Source organism: Scyliorhinus torazame, chromosome 15, assembly GCF_047496885.1.
Source record: "Scyliorhinus torazame isolate Kashiwa2021f chromosome 15, sScyTor2.1, whole genome shotgun sequence".
Taxonomy (NCBI): domain Eukaryota; kingdom Metazoa; phylum Chordata; class Chondrichthyes; order Carcharhiniformes; family Scyliorhinidae; genus Scyliorhinus; species Scyliorhinus torazame.
In genome coordinates this window covers 158,143,572-158,165,613 of record NC_092721.1, presented here as the reverse complement: position 1 = coordinate 158,165,613, position 22,042 = coordinate 158,143,572, and the positions used below count along the sequence as shown (strand labels likewise).

Here is a 22,042-nt window from a genome sequence, read left to right as displayed (position 1 = left end):
TTGTGTTCTTTTTGTGAATAAAGAAATGTTTCATGAGCGACTGTACAGTCCTGCGCTTGACTGCCAAGCCAGGAAAAATGTAAATGCGGTTTTCATTTTGTATTGTTTAGGAAGTTAGTATGAGTGAATGTTTGAGTGAGTGTAGTTTATTGAGGATAGTTAGAGGTACCGTTTTTTTATTTTGTAATGCATGTCCCTGTTTTGACATAGCGCCACTTAGAATTGTCAGTTAAAAATTTCTTGCATAGTTATGATCAGTGTAGAGGCCATAGAAGAGTGCTCGCCGGGTCAGGGAATGAAGACAACGCAGTTATGTGATCCTTCACGCTTCGCATTAGGATCACAAGGAGGGAGTGTTGCCACCAGAGTTGGCCACTTCCAGACTTAAAATGGAGAACCGCAAAGGCTGAAGGGAAATTCAGCCAACACAGGCAAAAACTAGCAGGGGCAAGTTTACCGTGTATTAGACTCTGCAGAAACACAGACAGCATCGATACAAGCAGCCACCTGCATAGTAATATAGCAGCCATCTTCATAGTAATGAGCGATCCCTGGGAACAATCGAAACATTTTGAGGTGAACAAAGCCAAGCCAGACTCCTCGGCGCCAGCAGGTGCCAACACAAAGAGGTTAACGGACACTTAAAGACCGCCCAACGATCAGGGAACAGCTCCAGTATTGGAGAAATCGAACCAAGCGATTGGAACAAAGTCCAATCACTTGAAACCAGGTAAGGGGTCCGCCCCGAAGGACGGGAAGCCCCTGGGGACTATAAAGTAAAGCATCCAAGTTCAAATCGTCCTTCTTGACAGGGTCACTCAGCAACGCAAAGCAACCCTTGACAGTGACCTGTCCGGCGGCCTCTAAGAATGTAAGTTTCAAGTCAACGCTAGCTACGAGATAGGCGCTCCTAGCTACCAGTCCATACCAGCTTTGACTCCCGCAGACTCAGAACCCGAACAAAAGGCCATTTTTGTTCCCCATACCTGGTGGGCCAATTCCGAAGCTTAAGTATTGGCCTGTTAGTGATAGAAATAGCTTAGAAAGTAGAGTTTATGCATGAGTAGCGATTTACTGTGTATAATAAAATGTGTATTGATTTGAATCTTACTAATTGGTGTTGAGTTATTGATCATTACTTGAACTTGAACCTCATGGCGGTATCATAAAGATTCCTGGTGACTCTAGAGCAAAGGTTATAAAACAGAGCCAATTGAACCAACCAAAGGTTAGCAACAGTCAAGTAGTTTTGTCAGCAAGTTGCATACATTCATGGTTGTAAAATGATGATTGAAGAATTGCTCCTTTGTGCAGTGGTGTGAATATGGTAATTTCGTTGTTTGAGACTACTATTTCACCACTACCCATGCCCCCGAAAGTGAGCTTATACATAAACTCGAGAGATGCATTTTGGGAAAAAAAAATAGGTTCTGAACTGTGCTAGGCCTGGAGTTAGAATAGCAAATGTATCTGCAGAATGCCCTAGGATGTAAATTTCTTAATGTTTGCATGAAGAAAAAGCTGTATTCAAAGACTGAAACTATTATTTAATGGTTTACAACAGGATGATCTCAAACTGCCACTTCAAAGTTTGAAGTTCTGCAACACTTCATACATTTTTTATGATACCACAAATTGGGTGAATGACCGAACTGGGAGAGTATAAAAGGTTTACTTAACGGCTGAATTTATATATAATCACACTGACATTTGCCTTCAGATATTTTGTTTCATGAATTATGATAACACAGTTTTCTGGTACATGTTAGCCACTAAGACATTCTGGTGTCACAATGCCATGGCATGTTAAATTAGCCCAGAAGAGGCACAATTAAAAATTAATATCCTTTCTTCCTTCATTTTCTCTCACCAAGTGAAGAAACAAAGCAGAATGACAAGCCCAAAATAAACACCATCAAATTACATAATGATGATCAAGACAACAATATATGGCATTCCACTGACAGTTTCAAATATGCTGTAATGCTATCGGATTGGAGACTAGTTAACAGTTTGGTGAAAAAACGTCCTTGTTTAAACAGCACAGAATGCAGCAAGTTTACAATCTACAAAAAGCCAAGCCTGTCATACCCAACAGTTTTATCAAACTCTGCAGACTATAAACGGCAGGGACATTATCCATAAAGTTAAAGCAAGTTCTGATTCTTATAAAGACTAATTTGTGCACTGTACTAATGACATCCAGCTTGCAGGTTCAAACAATTTTCATTTTCCCCTATTGAATACCTGGTGCTGATTTGCCAATTGTTGCCTGGAGTACAAAACTTTGCTGCTGTCAGTGCCAAAAGCAACTACACGGTCGTCTAGACAATAAGAATTTCACAAGAATCAAGACAATTTATTTTGGTAATTAAAACAGGAAAAACTGCCCAGAGGCATTATGTGTAAAATTGAATTTCAAGAGCTGATGTTCAACCTTTTCTACACCCAACAGTACTTGGTGCCTTTTGTAACAAGATGTTGCTGCTGGGCTGCATTTGTTTGTGATGTCTCAATTGGGAATGCTAGATGTGGATGTTTAAATATGTTACTCATTGTTAACCCTAACTATGTACAGATCTCAGACAGTCATACATGTTCTGCTCCATGCAAGCTGCTTAGAGTGTGACTTATACATCATACCGTGGGTGGTGCTATTCTCCAGTCCCAAGTAATCCTTGATCTGCTGTGCACCTTCATATTATAAATGGCATGCAGGCACATGCAATAAATACAACAGCCCCCTTTTTACCCCCCAAAAGAAAATTTTCCTCCCTTCCAACAAAGTGCAACTATTTGCAATATAATATTTACATGCTATCCTATCCCTTCTCCCAGCCCCTCTTCCGGTTTTATTGTTTGGAGGCTCAACAGTTCTTTCACATCTGTTGGATGAATCTTGGTCATTTGATTTGCTTTTAGCACTCCTTCAAGTTGTATTTCTCTTTAACAACTTGCCTGTTTTTTGGGGGGAGACTGGGTTTATCCTGTTCCTTCCGAAGGGAACTTGTATTCCGTCCATTTCTAAAAAGTGGACTCAAATTTTCTTTTTCCTTGGTGTCCGCCCGGTTTTTGCTGAACATGTACGCTTCGCAAATGGAACCTTTTTTCAACTAGCTTCACAATGTCAGCTAAACATTTGTTTGCTGTTTTATTTTCAAACCGCTTTATAAGCTTATGGGTTTTTCTTCTTCTAGTTCCTTGCGCTTTGAGCATCGGATTTACATTTTCCAATCTTATTTCTGCTTTTTCATTCTTGGTCTGCAGCTTGGAAAGTTCAACAACTTTCCTTTGAATGCCTCCTCATTTTCATTCAACTGCTTCTTCAGCTCACAGTCTGTTCCTTGTAGCTTTTGGCTTCTTTTCAATGCCTCCTCATTTTTATTCAACTGCTTCTTCAGTCTGTTTCCAGCTTATGGCTTCCTCTGCCAACTGGTTTGGTCAGAGTGGCGTTAAAATTAAATTCAGCTTCTCCTTCTAATTTTTCAAAAAAGCAAACTTTGATCTAAGGAATTCTTGTAACATGTGAAGATCCTTCAACTGGATTTCCTCTTCTCCGTGAAGCTGGATTGCTTCATCTTGAGCTTTCTTGTAATTCAACAGTCGAGTTTTTTCTGCTGTGCTTCCATCCTGCTGTTTAAAACAGTCTTCATTTCTTCATGTTGCTGAATGGTTACGCATTCCTTTTGCATTTTATCTTGGCCGACAATCAACTAAACTCAGTGTTTTAGCGCATCGTGCTATTGCCACAGATATTTCCAAAGCAGCTTTTTCTGAAGTAACCCAACGTTCTTTTTAGTTTCTCTTTTTCCATGGCTACATATTGACTTTTCAAGGGAGTCTTTCAGGATCAACTTCTTTGCCGACCTTTTCTGCCAGCTGAGCTTTCCCAATCCCTGCTTTGATTTGCCAACAGTGGAATTGAAGTTGTTATTTCCTCATGGTTACCTTTGCGTCGTCTCTGAAATTCATTTATTCAGATCTCAAACATCCTGGCAAGTTTGTCATGTGTTTTCAAACGGTACATATAGAGCTTGAATCTTGCGCTTACCAGTTCAGCTCTGGTGCAAACATTTTCCAGTCTGCAGGATTTGCTTCTTTATAAGTTTCGTCAGACAGCTTTTCTTCATCCACAGCCATCTGTTCACTCCACACTGCCATCCATTGTGCTCCCTCTGTGGTATCTTCTCACCCTCCCTCTGGGATCGCTCGTTGCCCTCACCGGGGGTGTAATATTCTGACCATGGCTGCTGTTTTTTCTTTTTGCCAGAGCTCTAAATGTAATTTCCTCTTTACTATGCTGACTGCTTTAGTCATTATTTTCCCCACACCAGCTGTCCGTTTCTTGGATTTCCCTGTGCTCTTTCAGGATCCCTGCAATTGCAGGCCTTTGTTTTAATTTAAACTTAAACAGCAGCACCTCTTTTCTGGGCAATTATTTTGGTTTCTTTCTTTTACCTCTGCAGGTCTTCTTGGCTGGGAGTTTTGGCGGTGTCATGGTGCAGTCGGAGCCCTTAAAAGTGACAGCCCTTTTCTCCTCTGCACTGCCTGCCCTTTATTCAGCATCTTCTTTACTCTGTAGTTTTTTCCTCTACTTGGCCTGTCCTTTTTTTCAACTCAAGACCCCATTGCAACAATTTGCCAATCCCGAGACCGCCAGGTGCAGTTTCTGTATTGTAATTATTACTCACTGTCTCATGAACTGACCAAGTTCTTTGATGCTGCATCACTCAAGGTCTTGCAATTTTATTTGCAGTTTTTCTCACCAATCTTTGCCAGATGTTTCTTTTGACTCTGCATTACAGTGGACCTCTACTCACTGATGGATTCTTCAACAAACAAATCAGTAGGGAAGCATTTTCAACTTTTTCCTTAATCTTTCTTCTTAGGCGCACTTCGCCCTTGTCCCTGCGTTTAGTCTTTTATATCTTGGGATTTGGTTCCAGGTTCTTTGTTTAAAATGCCACCTTTCATATCACCACTGATCATCATGTGGTATTATTGTGTCTCTGCTGATGTGATATCTTTTAGAATTGATCACCGCTGTCAATAATGTTGCAATCCCCCCCTCCCCCCGTTCATTGCGATCGTAACTTCGCACTGGGGAATCCCCACATGCGGTCGACGGGTTCCATAAGTTTGAGGAGGAGGAACAGGTCATTCGCTGGGCGAGGGAGCACCAAGAGATAATAAGATGGGAAGACCACTCTGTGGTTATATCAAGACTCAACTGCGGACCTGGCAGAGAGAGTAGCCTTCAATGGGGAGAAATCCATTCTATACAAAAAGGATCTCCAGTTTGGTTTAATATACCCAGTTCAAGCCTTGCATAGAGCACATTGGACTAAGGCAAGGATCAGTAGGCTCTTTCAAGATGTGGAGAACAAGTGTGATCGCTGTTCATTTACACCAGCAAACCACACGTACGTGTCTTAGTCTTGTCCTAAACTTGCCAACTAATGGGTTTCCTTTTTTGATTTTACAGGTGGCCGTAGAACCTTGCCCACTGGCAGCAATATTTGGGGTCTTGGGACTCACTAGCATTCCATTCGGGGAGAGGGGCAGACGTTCTCGCCTTTGCTTTCGATAGCCAGGAGGCGAGTATTGCTCAATTGGAGGAGATCTCCCACACCACCTAAAGCATCCACATGGTTGGAGGATACAAAGTCATTCCTACATGTGGAGAAAATTAAATAAGTCATTAGAGGCTCGATAGGGATGTTCTACCAGACGTGTCGACCATTCATCTCATTCTTTAAAGAACTAGACACAGTCTAGATTAAGGGAGTTAGGTTATAAGGGGGGTAGTTTGACTGTGGATTGTGTAGGTATAAAGACCAATGTTTACGTATACCACTTTTCTGATTCTTTACCTATATATTCGGTATACTTTGAGTACAAGAACAAGGAGGTTATGCTGAACCTATACAGGACACTCATTACATCTCACCCGGAATACTTTTTATATTCTTTCACAGGATGTGGGCATCACTGGTTAGGCCAGCATTCATTGCCCATCCCTAGTTACCCTTGAGAAGGTGGTGTCGAGTTGCCTTCTTGAACCACTGCAGTCCTTGTGGTGTAGATATAAGCGCAGAAGAGCAATAGTAATAGGGGACTCTATAGTCAGGGGCACAGATAGGCGCTTCTGTGGACGTGAAAGAGACTCCAGGATGGTATGTTGCCTCCCTGGCGCCAGGGTGTCTCCAAACGGGTAGAGGGCATCCTGAAGAGGGAGGGCAAACAGGCAGAGGTTGTTGTACATATTGGTACTAACGACATAGGCAGCAAGGGGCATGAGGTCCTGCAGCAGGAGTTCAGGGAGCTAGGCAGAAAGTTAAAAGACAGAACCTCTAGGGTTGTAATCTCGGGATTACTCCGTGCCACGTGCCAGTGAGGCTAGAAATAGGAAGATAGAGCAGCTAAACACGTGGCTAAACAGCTGGTGTAGGAGGGAGGGTTTCCGTTATCTGGACCACTGGGAGCTCTTCCGGGGCAGGTGTGACCTATATAAGGACGGGTTGCATCTAAACTGGAGAGGCATAAATATCCTGGCCGCGAGGTTTGCTAGTGTCACAAGGGAGGGTTTAAACTAGTATGGCAGGGGGGTGGGCACGGGAGCAATAGGTCAGAAGGTGAGAGCATTGAGGGAGAACTAGGGAATAGGGACAGTATGGCTCTGAGACAGAGCAGACAGGGTGAAGTTGCTGAACACAGCGGGTCTGGTGGCCTGAAGTGCATGTTTTAATGCAAGAAGTATTACGGGTAAGGCAGATGAACTTAGAGCTTGGATTAGTACTTGGAACTATGATGCTGCTGCCATTACAGAGACCTGGTTGAGGGAAGGGCAGGATTGGCAGCTAAACGTTCCAGGATTTAGAGGTTTCAGGTGGGATAGAGGGGGATGTAAAAGGGGTGGCGGGGTTGCGCGACTGGTTAGGGAGAATATCACAGTTGTACCGCGGGAGGACACCTCAGAGGGCAGTGAGGCTATATGGGTAGAGATCAGGAATAAGAAGGGTGCAGTCACAATGTTGGGGGTTTACTACAGGCCTCCCAACAGCCAGTGGGAGATAGAGGAGCAGATAAGTAGACAGATTTTGGAAAAGAGTAAAAACAACAGGGCTGTGGTGATGGGAGACTTCAACTTCCCCAATATTGACTGGGACTCACTTAGTGCCAGGGGCTTAGACGGGGCAGAGTTTGTAAGGAGCATCCAGGAGGGCTTCTTAAAACAATATGTAAACAGTCCAACTAGGGAAGGGGCAGTACTGGACCTGGTATTGGGGAATGAGCCCGGCCAGGTGGTAGAAGTTTCAGTAGGGGAGCATTCCGGGAACAGTGACCACAATTCAGTAACTTTTAAAGTGCTGGTGGACAAGGATAAGAGTGGTCCTAGGATGAATGTGCTAAATTGGGGGAAGGCTAATTATAACAATATTAGGCAGGAACTGAAGAACCTAGATTGGGGGCGGATGTTTGAAGGCAAATCAACATCTGACATGTGGGAGGCTTTCAAGTGTCAGTTGAAAGGAATTCAGGACCGGCATGTTCCTGTGAGGAAGAAGGATAAATACGGCAATTTTCGGGAACCTTGGATAATGAGAGATATTGTAGGCCTCATCAAAAAGAAAAAGGAGGCATTTGTCAGGGCTAAAAGGCTGGGAACAGACGGAGCCTGTGTGGAATATAAGGAAAGTAGGAAGGAACTTAAGCAAGGAGTCAGGAGGGCTAGAAGGGGTCACGAAAAGTCATTGGCAAATAGGGTTAAGGAAAATCCCAAGGCTTTTTACATGTACATAAAAAGCAAGAGGGTAGCCAGGGAAAGGGGTGGCCCACTAAAGGATAGGCAAGGGAATCTATGTGGGGAGCCAGAGGAAATGGGCGAGGTACTAAATGAATACTTTGCATCAGTATTCACCAAAGAGAAGGAATTGGTAGATGTTGAGTCTGGAGAAGGGTGTGTAGATAGCCTGGGTCACATGGAGATCCAAAAAGACGAGGTGTCGGGTGTCTTAAAAAATATTAAGGTAGATAACTCCCCAGGGCCTGATGGGATCTTCCCCAGGGCCTGATGGGATCTACCCCCAGAATACTGAAGGAGGCTGGAGAGGAAATTGCTGAGGCCTTGACAGAAATCTTTGGATCCTCACGGTCTTCAGGTGATGTCCCGGAGGACTGGAGAATAGCCAATGTTGGTCCTCTGTTTAGGAAGGGTAGCAAGGATAATCCAGGGAACTACAGGCCGGTGAGCCTTACTTCAGTGGTAGGGAAATTACTGGAGAGAATTCTTCGAGACAGGATCTACTCCCATTTGGAAGCAAATGGACGTATTAGTGAGAGGCAGCATGGTTTTGTGAAGGGGAGGTCGTGTCTCACTAACTTGATAGAGTTTTTCGAAGAGGTCACAAAGATGATTGATGCAGGTAGGGCAGTGGATGTTGTCTATATGGACTTCAGTAAGGCCTTTGACAAGGTCCCTCATGGTAGACTAGTACAAAAGGTGAAGTCACACGGGATCAGGGGTGAGCTGGCAAGGTGGATACAGAACTGGCTGGTTCATAGAAGGCAGAGAGTAGCAATGGAAGGATGCTTTTCTAATTGGAGGGCTGTGACCAGTGGTGTTCCACAGGGATCAGTGCTGGGACCTTTGCTGTTTGTAGTATATATATATATATATATATATATATAAATGATTTGGACGAAAATGTAACCGGTCTGATTAGCAAGTTTGCAGACGACACAAAGGTTGGTGGAATTGCGGATAGCGATGAGGACGGTCAGAGGATACAGCAGGATTTAGATTGTTTGCAGACTTGGGCGGAAAGATGGCAGATGGAGTTTACTCCGGACAAATGTGAGGTAATGCATTTTGGAAGGTCTAATGCAGGTAGGGAATATACAGTGAATGGTAGAACCCTCAAGAGTATTGAAAGTCAGAGATCTAGGAGTACAGGTCCACAGGTCACTGAAAGGGGCAACACAGGTGGAGAAGGTAGTCAAGAAGGCATACGGCATGCTTGCCTTCATTGGCCGGGGGATTGAGTACAAGAATTGGCAAGTCATGTTGCAGCTGTATAGAACCTTAGTTAGGCCACACTTGGAGTATAGTGTTCAATTCTGGTCGCCACACTACCAGAAGGATGTGGAGGCTTTAGAGAGGGTGCAGAAGAGATTTACCAGAATGTTGCCTGGTATGGAGGGCATTAGCTATGAGGAGCGGTTGAATAAACTCGGTTTGTTCTCACTGGAACGAAGGAGGTTGAGGGGAGACCTGATAGAGGTATACAAAATTATGAGGGGCATAGACAGAGTGGATAGTCAGAGGCTTTTCCCCAGGGTAGAGGGGTCAATTACTCGGGGGCAAAGGTTCAAGGTGAGAGGGGCAAGGTTTAGAGTAGATGTACGAGGCAAGTTTTTTACGCAGAGGGTAGTGGGTGCCTGGAACTCGCTACCGGAGGAGGTGGTGGAAGCAGGGACGATAGTGACATTTAAGGGGCATCTTGACAAATACATGAATAGGATGGGAATAGAGGGATACGGACCCAGGAAGTGTAGAAGATTGTAGTTTAGTCGGGCAGCATGGTCGGCACCGGCTTGGAGGGCCGGGCCTGTTACTGTGCTGTACATTTCTTTGTTCTTTGTTCTATAACTCCTTAAGAAAGGAGTTCCAGGATTTTGATCCAGCAACAGTGAACAAACGGCGATATATTTAAAGTCAGGGTGATGAGTGACTTGGAGAGGAACCTCCAGGTGGTGGGGCTCCTAGGTACCTGCTGCTCTTGTCCTTCTAGATGGTAGTGGTCGTGTTTTGGAAGGTGTTGTGTAGAGAAACTTAGTGAGTTCATGCAGTGTACTCCCAGAACTATATACAGATCTGGGAGCCACACTATAAGAAGGATGTGAAAGCATTGGACAGAGTGCAGAAGAGGTTTACAAAATTGGATCCAGGGTTGGTAATCTTCAATGATGAGAATGAATTGTAGAGGTTGGTACTGTTCTCCCTGGAGAGACATGAGGAGATTTGATAGAGCTGTTCAAAATCATGAGGGGGCTGGAAAGAGAGTAGATACGGAGAAACAGTTCCTCCTGATAAAAGGATCAAGACCGAGGGGGCACAGAAGCAAGTGTGATATGAGAAAAAAAACAGTAGTTTGGGTCTGGAATGCACTGCCTGGAAGTGTGGTAGAGGCAGGTTCAATTGAGGCATTTGATGATTACTCGAATAGAAACAATGTGCAAGGGAATGGGGAATAGGCACTAAGTGATGATGTTCATTTAGAGAGCCGACATGATGGGTCAATTGACCTCCTTCTGTGCTCTAACAATTCTATGATTCTGTGACATACCAGTATGTTGAACAAGCTAAATGTTGTCCCCGAGAGTAGCAAAATCGAGAACACAAACAGAAGCCAATAGGGTCATGCATTTGATACAGTGTGAGGTGGGTCCATGATGTCACCAATATTCAATATCTTCATCAAGTGTCAGTTTTAGGATTTTCCTATTTTGAAAGCGGTGTTCATCTTTGACATGTGCAAACAGGAAAAAAAAAAAACACATTACTTCCATCATTGTTTTCATCCGGAAAATATTATGACTGAAATATCAGGCAGCATTTGTGGAGAGACACAAAAAGTTCATGGTTTCAGACCAATAACCATTCATCAGAGCTGGAAGGTGTTAGAGATGCTGAAAAGGGATAACAAAAAGATGGTCTACATTAAAGTGGAATATTCTATTTCATATTTCCAGAAGCAATGGTATTTTGCAAACAAAAAATATAATTGTAATGAGGATGTCATTAAGTGCTCTAGTATCACTAAGATATCCCGATGATGTCAAAGTAGATTCCTCCACCATCCAAAATGCAGATGATTCCTCCACCATCCATCTCTGCTGTTGAGATCCCAGACCAGACCCAACAGTTGCTAGGATACCTGACAGAAACCCCAATATTTTGTTTAATTTGTAAGATTGTAAGGAGAGGATATTTCACTCCAGGTGTGTGTTGACTCCACTCACAAATAGGGATTTGGTATATTTAAAGAAACTTTTTAATCAAACTTTATCATACAAGAAATAGCTTTCAATTACTAGTTAAACAATGCTCAACAGTAAAATGAAACACTGACTCCTAACTGCTTTCTTTTTATTGTCATTCAAGCAAATCCATCTTAGGTCAAAACCCACTTTTAACTGGAGGTAGCTAATACAGGATGACTTGCTGTACATTGGCTAGAGATCTTTTCAGACTGCTTGAAGAGAAAAACCTGACACCCTGTCAGAATAATGCAGAATCTCTGGCTGTATTCGTCAAAAACTGTTTCTCAGCTGGTCTTCCAGCCAAAAACGTAAAACTGAGAACTCATTCACAACTGTTTCAGCTCCTCCCTAACCCACTACTTTTCCAATTGAGGAGCAATTTAGAGCGTGGCCAATCCACCTCCCCAGCACATCTTTGGTCTGTGGGGGTGAGACCGCGCAGATACGGGGAGACTGTGCAAACTCCACACGGACAGTGACCCAGGGCCGGGAATGAACCCGGGTACCCGGCGCCTTGAGGCAGCAGGGCTAACCACTGCGCCACCGTGCCGCCCTAAGACCGGCAAAAAACAATGTCTACTACTCCCCAAGAAACTTTCTTTCTATTAGCAGGAATCCATTAGCCATATTTAGGCAAACACTATACATGGATAGTGTTGATCTTACTTTTACAAAGCCTTAACTACACCTTCTGCAGCCACAAAGCTTGGCCATCTTTCAAACCAGGATATTTAAAAACACTACTATAGCAGTCACATAAACACACTAACCCAGGCTGTTAACCAGATACATATAATACAATATATCAGAATTCCTACATCATCACACTACAATAACAGGTGCAACGATGACACATTTCTGCAAAGTTTGTCATTTCTACAAATCACCTCCACTACATTTACCCCCAAAAATATTCACGTACTTGTCGTCAATGCTGTTTTGATAGTATATGTGCAACAGCTTGTCTTTAATCCATGAAATCTGTTTGGATGCTTCCTTTCCTGCCTCAGCTTGTAAGCAGTACTTTTTATAAATCTGCGCCAGCCCCATCATTGCTTCTCTTCTCACTCTCCACTGAGGAGGAAAAAAAAGTATTATTTTATAAAGAAACCATTGGGTGCATGTGAGCGCACAGAAACATGCAAAAAAAAAATGCAAATAACGGACCTTAATTCCATATTCTAATTAAAGGGGCAAGGGGAACGGATTCATGCAACTCTTCGAACAAGACAAAACAAAACCTCTCGTTGAAATATTGAGCAATTGGTAACTCACAGCAACAGGCTACAAAGAGCGTTAGCAGTACAGTCACAGGATTGAGCCAGGCTGCAACAAGCAGCTTTATGGCCATGCTGCTAAAAGCGTTTATTAACTAAACTGTAAAAGTAATGCCAAAGCAGAATATAAATTCTGATCAGGAACAACTTAAAGACATTTGGTCAAGCTATAAAATAAATTAAGCAGACCAGAAAACCCATAGTCATGGGCACCCAGGCGATCGGAGTTCTAACATGAGTAACATGTGGTACGGGCATGAAGTGCTCAGAGTTCTTGCACAAATTGCAGCAAAGTGAATCTCATACTAGGGAGGAAACTAAAGGTAGGTGACATCAGCTGTTTCAACATATCAGTTCCTCTTCTCACCAGAACTATTGACATTAATCTAATACATATCTATCAATTAGAGAAATAGGTGGTTCCATTTGATCGATCCTCCTAATTGTTTTAAAATCCTAATTGGAAAAAAAGTATCCATAACTCAGGCTTCTAGCAGTACCTAACAAAATGAAGGCAGGAGAGAAGTTGTGAAAGGAGAAAGAGGCTGAAGAAAAAAAAAAAAAGGGCCATCATTCCAGCTGCACGCAAACTTCTTGGGAGCAATATAAAAAGAGTCGTCGAAGCAAGCCCAGATTGAAAGTTTTGTGGAAAAGTTTCATGGGGTAGCAAATAAAGTTGTAATCTTCTCACCCGTTTGTCTAGCGTTCTTTCTCTTACAAAATTTAGCAGATGGTCGTTTACAAGTGAGAGATCCTTTTTAGCAGCCGTTACAATGGATACAATGACATCATGTCTTATTGCTTCTTCTGGGTCATGTGATCGGACTTTGAGAAATTCTGTAAAAGATAATTTTACAGCTCAGCTCCAAACATGCAATGCCAAATATGGTTTTCCTATTTGCAAGTCACTTGGACAAGGTTTAGTAAAATATTACATTCACTTTCTGATCAAAGGTTCTGGAATCTCATTATACTCTTCACAATTCATTAAACATTGTTATTGGTCAATAAAACATATCCACATACCCCTTCTAAAACTAGAATATAGAATCCCTATCAATATTCATTGGTGCGGTTACGAGAATAGCCAACACTTTTACTTCATTCTTGCTTTACAACAGCTGATAACATAATAAAGTCTTTGCAGCAATACATAATGGTAAAACATTTGGCAGAAGAACAAATTGCAAAAGTTATGAAAAAAACGGAATTGTATTTATAGACTTTTGCAAACATGCGAAATGAAAGAGGCTAGCTGCAAATAACACCTGACTACTTCCTCAAGTACTTCATGCTGAAGCAAATTCTGGAATTGAAGCATCAAACTCAGTTTCGCTGAATCCAGTAGATTATCATAGAATTTACAGTGCAGAAGGAGGCCATTCGGCCCATCGAGTTTGCACCGGCTCTTGGAAAGAGCACCCCATCCAATGTCAACACCTCCACCCTATCCCCATAACCCAGTAACCCCACCCAACACTCAGGGCAATTTGGGACACTGAGGGCAATTTATCTTGGCCAATCCACCTAACCTGCACATCTTTGGACTGTGGGAGGAAACCGGAGCACCCGGAGGAAACCCACGCAGACATGGGGAGGATGTGCAGACTCCGCACAGACAGTGACCCAAGCCGGAATCGAACCTGGGACCCTGGAGCTGTGAAGCAATTATGCTACCCACAATGCTACTGTGCTGCCCAGTAGGTAACAGAAATAAATTTATTGCACAGGACAGGGTTAAAATAAAAAGCAGCTCAACCTTTATATTGGCTTAATCCTGCTTTTTAAAAAAAATAGTGTAGTGAAGCACACTCAGTACTGTCACTAAAGCTCATGCTCCCATCCCGATCCTGTTTGGGGAAGGGGACAAGATCAAGTAATGGCATTCAGGAGCTTCTTTTACCAAGAATGCTTTTCAAAAAGAAACAGAGCTACCCAATGCCATTCCCATGTAGATCCTTGGATAATCCTCAGAGCCAGGTAATCCAAGATACTGGGACAGATTCCCAGGCTTGAGACTGCACACTGTGTAATTACAAAGACAAATTGAATTTATAAATTGCCTTTTAATGAAGTACAATATCCCAAGGTGCTTCACAGGAGTTTACCAAACAAAATTAACACCTAAGTCACCCATGAAAATATTGAGAAAGAAATCTTGGTCAAAGTGTTTTAGGGCATTTTTAAAAGAAGGAAAAAGAGACATGAGGCGCAGAGAAGTTTAGGAGGGAATTACACCAGTGTGAAATGGAGTAAAATAAGCTAAAGAGAATTATTTCAGATCACATCTGGACAGGACAAAATGGGCTTTGTGTCAGAGGAAAAATCCACACCGATCTTAGTAGAGGTTGAATTAGATTCCACAATCAGCTTTATAAAATGGGCTATTACATGAAGCACTATTTTATTTCAGTGGAGAAAGAAAAGGCTAGCAGAACCTACCTGTAGACATGCACCTTTTTGTCAACACAACTTAGAAAAAGAGAGTCAGATAGGTTTCTGCCCTCTGAATTAAGAATTCTCAACCACTGGTTCCCAGAGAAGAAGGAAATTAAAAGATAGTAGGTTTCAGAAAAATAGTTTCCTGCCAATCATTTTTAAAATTGTACTTTATTTTGGACATAGTTAATAATTCACCAACATTACGAATACTTATTCTGTTCTGTATTTATTCTTCGCCGATTCTGTTCTGCAAATAATTGGTAGTGCCTCATCTCTGCTCTGTTAGAGGTTCTCAAATACAAGTAAGAAAATGAAATAAGTTTCACCTCAACAGAAACTGCACCCCTATGTTGAGTAGCAGCTAGTTAAACTGATGGTATTTTTACCTAAAGTACTTACTGTTCAATAACAGCATTATTTCCTCTGGTTGGCGAATTCAGAACATGAGGGCATAATTTAGAGCTTGGCCATTCAGGGCAAAATCAAGAAACACATTACACAAGATGGTTGTAGATATCTGCAATTCTTTAATAAAAGCTAATTACTGCAGATGCTGGAATCTGAAACCAAAGAGAAAATGCTGGAAAATCTCAGCAGGTCTGGCAGCATCTGCAGGGAGAGAAAAGAGCTAATGTTTTGAATCCAGATGATCCTTTGTCAAAGCGTTGACAAAGGCTCATCTGGACTCGAAATGTTAGCTCTTTTCTCACCCTACAGATGCTGCCAGACCTGCTGAGATTTTCCAGCATTTTCTCTTTGGCTTCTGCAATTCTTTTCTCCCCCCAAAAAAGCTGTGAATGGTGGCTTGAAACTTTTATGGTCATGGAGTCATAAACAGAGACCTTTTGATTCATTGAGTTCAAGCTGGTTTGTGACAGCAAATAGATTTTCATTCTTAAGAGTTTCAAAGAGCAAGTGGAGTTGAGGTACAAATCAGCCATGTCCTATTGAATAGTGAGATAAGCCCCACAGGCTGAACAGCTTCCTCCTGTTCCTCTGCTTATAACAAACCTGTCATAATAATAAAAACAGACTAACCAACATAACCTCCAAATCAGTGCTTTCCTGATGCAAATTAAAATTTTAATATTGAATATCCTGGTAAGAGTCCAGCAGTTGCAGTTGGCAGGTTAATACAGCAATTAGCTGACTTTAGATTCAGTAATATACACTTTCCACAGGCATACTAAAACACACTGGAGGATGCACAGTAAAAATTTGAAATACATTAAAAAAGTGTTCATTTCATGACAAGATAGAATTTGCACATATCAGCATGTTAAACATTCAGCAAGCTCAGCATGGACTTACTAATGAATGAACAGAAGTTAGAATAACCCATGCATTTTGAAGCTTACGCACATCATCTGCCCATCAGATTATTAATGCAGACCTGGCTTTTACATGAATAAAGCCAAATAACCTCAATATTCTAATATTCGTTTATCTAGTTTATTACTCCCATAGATTTTAAACTTCACCTACTGAAATGGATTGGAGGGTTTTTGAAAAGCTGTTTAATTAGGAACGGATATTCTTCTGTCTCGTCTGAGCCAAATCATATGGCAAACGGTTGTTCAACCCAAATCGTTCTCGCAGATTCCAAAACAAAGAACAGACCTGGGTTTGATCATTAATTACATCATCTGTATCCCACTATGTCCAATGACCTGGTTAGCTAGGACTAAGCATCAGCCCTCATTAAATTATCTACACACCAGGGAACCTCCAAAAACAAATATTTAATTAGCCATCTGTCTATACCCAAATAAATGGGTGAAATCAATGATTGCCTCAATTATAGCTTTAGCAGACATGCTGCCAGTTATGTATTTGAACCCAGGGTTTTTAAATAGCATTACGACAACACAACTTGTACAGCGAATTGCAGAGACAACAAGTCCAACTATAATTGACTAGTATAGTTGGATAATACACAATAGTTTCCCAGAATCGTCAAATTTCTGAAAGCGTGATTTTACCCATTTCCTTTTCGGTTTCCCAGGCCATAACTAGAAACATTGAAAATTAGAGCAAGATAGCTTTTGGGACCATCGAGCCTGCTCCGCCACATAGTCTTATCTCAACACCATGCACCCGCTCTCTCCCCACCCTCCTTAATGCTTTTAGTGTACAGAAATCTATTTCCCCTCTTAAATATATTCAGTGTCTTGGCCTTTACAGCCTTTTGGTAGAGAATTCCACAGGTTCACCACCATAGAGTGAAGAAATTTCTCCTTATCTCATCCTAAATAGCCTACCCTGTATCCTGAGACTGTGACCCCTTGATCTTGAACCCCATCCCACTCCAGCCAAAGTAAACATCAGCCAGTCTGTCCAGTCAGAATTGCATAGGTTTCAAGAAGATCCCCTTAGTGAATACGACTTAGATGATCCAGTTTCTCCTCATACGTCAATCATGCTATCGCAGGAATCAGTCTGGTGAACTGGAGACCACAATTACACAATGCAGTGCTCTCAACAAAGCCCTGTATAGCTGCAGTAAGTCATCATTGCTCCTGTACTCAAGTTCTCATGCAATGAAGACAAATATACCACTTGCCTTCCTAAATGCTGCACCTGCATGCTTGCTTGCTTTCAGTGACAGGTGTACTTGAAACACCCAGATCCCTTTTGTACGTCAATTTCCCAATATATCACCATTTAAATAATACTCCTATTTCTCCTTCTGCTGTGGAACTCTTCCTGTTTATCCACATTATACTGCATCTTCCATGTACTTGCCCACTCACTCAATCTATCGAAATCACCCTGAAGCCTCTTCATGTTCCCAAGCACTCTGTTGCAATCCTAATTATGTTACTATTGGATGAGAAAGTCCCAAAATGGAACCCTGGCTCAAAAGATCGCAACTTTTAAAAAAAAAACATGAATGAACAATCACAGGACTGCCAATTAGCTTTTTACATAGGAAAAAACGTCAAAAGTTTGACTATAATACAATACTTCTTCATTTCCACTTATCTTCACACATGCACACCAATTACAACACGAACATCGGTTACAAATATACCTTCTGCGATAATGTTGTCAATAAATACACGATCCCTGTAACCCAATAGGCTAATTCAGGTCAGACAACACCTCATTCAGAAACCAAGTGGCGGATGTTACCCAACTGAACTTCTGTGAATTTTACCTTAAATTCCCCCAGATGATTGCACAAATATTTCCAAACTAGACTCAAACAATGCTTTCTCTCAGTTGTTGGAGCAAGGATCCACTTCCAGGATTTACAACTCTCATGGCAGTATTCGTTTGTCTTGAATTGCCACATATTGCATCCAAGCTTCCACACAAACTCTGTCCCCAACACAATAGGATTGTTTCAAAGGCTGGAAATAAGGACTCAAAACTTGACAATTGCTTAAGATATGTCGCTTTTTACCAGCCAACCTAATCAGCTCTGCTCTTCCCAGTTCTATCGTTCAAATTCCAGTTTTCCTTTCGATCTTCATGGAAACGTCTTTCGTTTTCATTTCCTAGTTTCTGGAACTATCTTTCTTGCCCATTACTCCATTCTATAGTTCTCCTGCTTCCAGCAGGATTGTGAAAGCTACCTGCTCTCCCTCTGCTAAGTTCCAATTGCCAGGAGTTCAGTTAAACACAATCACAAGGCCCATCTTTCCTAAAGTGGCCCTTGCTTGCTTAGCTCTCATTCTTTCTTCAAACTAATGTTTACTTTCCATGTCATACTCTCTCAGCAGTGCAGGCACAGTTTGAACTGAAATCCAAAAAAACCCACACATGCAAACACCTCTGTTTAACAGGAATCTAACGAGAGTTTTATCCTTTCCTACACAGAAACACTAAATTAATCCCACTTAAAATCTATACCTTATTTCTAACATTTAACAATACAAACTCAGATCACTTGAAACTACCACTGCTTCCTGACAACTCACATTCCCATCAAGTATCATGTCATTAGCGAACTTAGAAATATTACATTTGGTTCCCTCGTCCAAATCATGAATATGTTAGCTCCCTTTTCTCTCCACAGATGCTGTCAGACCTGCTGAGATTGTCCAGTATTTTCTCTTTTTGTTTCAGATTCCAGCATCTGCAGTAATTTGAATTTATCAATATAGTCATCGCCTGCCACTTGCAACTCTTTCCTATCTGTTAACCAGTTCTTAATCCATGACAATATATTACTCCCAATACCATGTGCTTTAATTTTGCACACTAGCTTGCGTGGGACTTGGCCTTCTGAAAAAAAAACACAAATACACCACATCCACTGGTTCACCCTCCTCTATTCTGCTAGTTACACCCTCAGAAAACTCCAGTAAGTTTGCCAAACAGGATTTCCCTTTCATAAACTTAAAGACAGTATTAAACTTACAAAGATGAGTGGCAGATCAGAAGATTAAGAGAGGATGCAGAGACTACAGGGTGACTTGGACAGGCTGGCCGAGTGGGCAACTCCTTGGCAAATGCAATATAATTGGGTAAATGTGAGGTTATCCACTTGGTGGCAAAAACAGGAAAGCAGATTATTATCTGAGTGGTGGCAGTTTAGGAAAAGGGGAAGTGCAACGAGACCTGGGTGTCATGGTGGAACAATCACTGAAGATTGGCATGCAGGTACAGCAGGAGGCGAGGAAAGCTAATGGCATGCTCGCTTTCACAGCGAGAGGATTTGAGTATAGGAGAAGGGATGTCTTGCTGCAGTTATACAGGGTTTTGGTGAGGCCACACCTTGAGTATTGTGTGCAGTTTTGGTCTCCCAGTTTGAGGAAGGACATTCTTACTATTGAAGGTGTCCAGCGAAAGTTCACCAGACTCATTCCCGGAATGGCAGGAGTGACATATGAAGAAAGACTGGATTGACTGGGCTTGTACTCACTGGAGTTTAGAAGAATGAGATGAGATCTCATAGAAACATAAAAGTCCTGTTGGGACTGGACAGGCTAGGTGCAGGAAGAATGTTCCCGATGTTGGGGATGTCGAGATCTAGGGGGTCACAGCCTAAGAATAAGGGGTAAGCCATTCCGGACTGAGATGAGGAAGAACTTCGCTCAGAGAGTTTGAACTTCTGTAATTCTCTACCACAGAGAGCTGTTGGGGCCAGCTCTCTACCATTGTTGGGGCCAGCTCTCTACCATTGTTGGGGCCAGTTCGTTGGATATATTCAAGAGGGAGCTGGACGTGGTCGTTGCAGCTGAAGGGATCAAGGGGTATGAAGAGAAAGCGGAGGTGGGATACTGAATTTGCATGATCAGCCATGATCATATTGAATGATAGCGCAAGCTCGAAGGGCCCAATGGCCTATTCCTGCACCTATTTTCTTTGTTTCTAAAGAATGACAAGATGATTGATAAGGAGGGCAAAACTAGAGTAGAACAGGAAGCTAGCTTGTAATATAATGGCAGATAGAGTTTCTATAGGTACATAAATAAGAAAAGAGTGAACAACGGTTAGTGTTGGTCCTATAGAAAAAGTGTGTCTGGTGAATTACTAATAAAACATACAGTACAGAAGGAAGCCAGTCTGCCCATCGAGTATGCACCGACCCACTTAAGCCCTCACTTCCACCCTATCCCCGTAACCCAATAACCCCTCCTAATCTTTTTGGACAAGGGCAATTTATCATGGCCAATCCACCTAACCTGCACGTCTTTAGACTGTGGGAGGAAACCGGAGCACCCGGAGGAAACCCACGCAGACACGGAAAGAACATGCAGACTCCACACAGACAGTGCCCCAGCAGGGAATCAAACCTGGGACCCTGGAACTTTGAAGCCACAGTGCTATCCACTATGCCACCATGCTGCCCCTGTAATGGAAAGTAGGACTGAATTAAACAGATATTGTGCATCATCTTCACGAAAAAGGACGCAAGTAACATCCCAGAAATAGCTGTAAATGGAAGAACTTAATTTTCTCGCCAGGGAAGTGGTATTAGGTGAATCGTTGGGACTGTGGGCTGACAAATCCAGGTCTGGATGGACTTCACCCCTATGTCTTGAACGGGGTGGCCAATGAGATAGTGGATGAATTGGTTTGAATTTTTCCAAACTTCCCTAGATTTGGGGAAAGTTCCATTAGATTGGAAGATAAGAAATGTAACTCCTTCATCCAAAGAGAGATGGAGATAGAAAGCAGGTAACTATAGCCAGTTAGCACAATATCTGTCATCTTTAATAATGGCTTCTAACATTTTCTCTGTTGTAGCAGGGCACTTGGAAAAATTCATAGCAATCAGGCAGAGTCAACAGGGTTTTATGAAAGGGAAATAATGTACGGCACAAGTCCCAAAAGACGTACTTGTTGGACATTATGAATTCTCCCTCAGTGTACCCAAACAGGCACCGGAATGTGGCGACTAGGGAATTTTCACAGTGTTAATGTAAGCCTACTTGTGACACTAATAAAGATTATAATCAATTAATGGAGTTTTATGAAGGAGTCACATGCGCTGTTGACAAAGGGGAACTGTTCAATTCTTGCCAATATGCTATCCCTACATAATAACCTTTAATGTGACACCTTATCGAATGTTTTCTGGAAATTTGACAAGAAACAGAATTGGTGTAAATGGGTCTTTTTTGTTAGCAGGATGTGTAACAGGGATCAGTGCTGGGGCCTCAATTTTTTATAAATGACTTGGATGAAGGGACTGAAGGTATGTCTGCCAAATTTGCTGACGACACAAAAATAGGTAGGAAAGTAAATTGTGAAGAGGACATGCCAAATTTGCTGACGACACAAAAATAGGTAGGAAAGTAAATTGTGAAGAGGACATTAAGTGAATGGGCATAAATCTGGTAAGTGGATTATAAAATGGGCAAATGTGAAATTGTCTATTTTGGCAGGAAGAATGAAAGGGAAGCATATCATTTAAAATAGAGAGAGATTGCAGAGCTCTTGAGATAGAGGAATCTGAATCTGGGTGTCTTAGTGCATTAAATCACAAAAGGCTGTTATACAGGTACAGCAAGTAATTAGAACATAGAGCGATACAGCGCAGTACAGGCCCTTCGGCCCTCGATGTTGCACCGAAACAAAAGCCATCTAACCTACACTATGCCATTATCATCCATATGCTTATCCAATAAACTTTTAAATGCCCTCAATGTTGGCGAGTTCACTACTGTTGCAGGTAGGGCATTCCACGGCCTCACCACTCTTTGCGTAACGAACCTACCTCTGACCTCTGTCCTATATCTATTACCCCTCAGTTTAAGGCTATGTCCCCTCGTGCTAGCCATTTCGATCCACAGGAGAAGGCTCTCACTGTCCACCCTATC

General features: G+C 42.2%; 1 protein-coding gene across 3 annotated transcripts in view; it reads right to left on the bottom strand.

Moving 5' to 3' along the window:
- pds5b (PDS5 cohesin associated factor B) overlaps nt 1–22,042 on the bottom strand; it is a 289,329-nt gene that overhangs the window by 122,807 nt on the left and 144,480 nt on the right. For all 3 annotated transcript variants that reach the window (XM_072477000.1, XM_072477001.1, XM_072477002.1), the window contains exons 11-12: nt 13,015–13,160; nt 11,969–12,120 (exon numbers count right to left, since the gene is read on the bottom strand). In XM_072477000.1, coding sequence (XP_072333101.1) covers nt 11,969–12,120; nt 13,015–13,160 — 298 coding nt within the window. The remainder of the gene's footprint in view (nt 1–11,968; nt 12,121–13,014; nt 13,161–22,042) is intronic.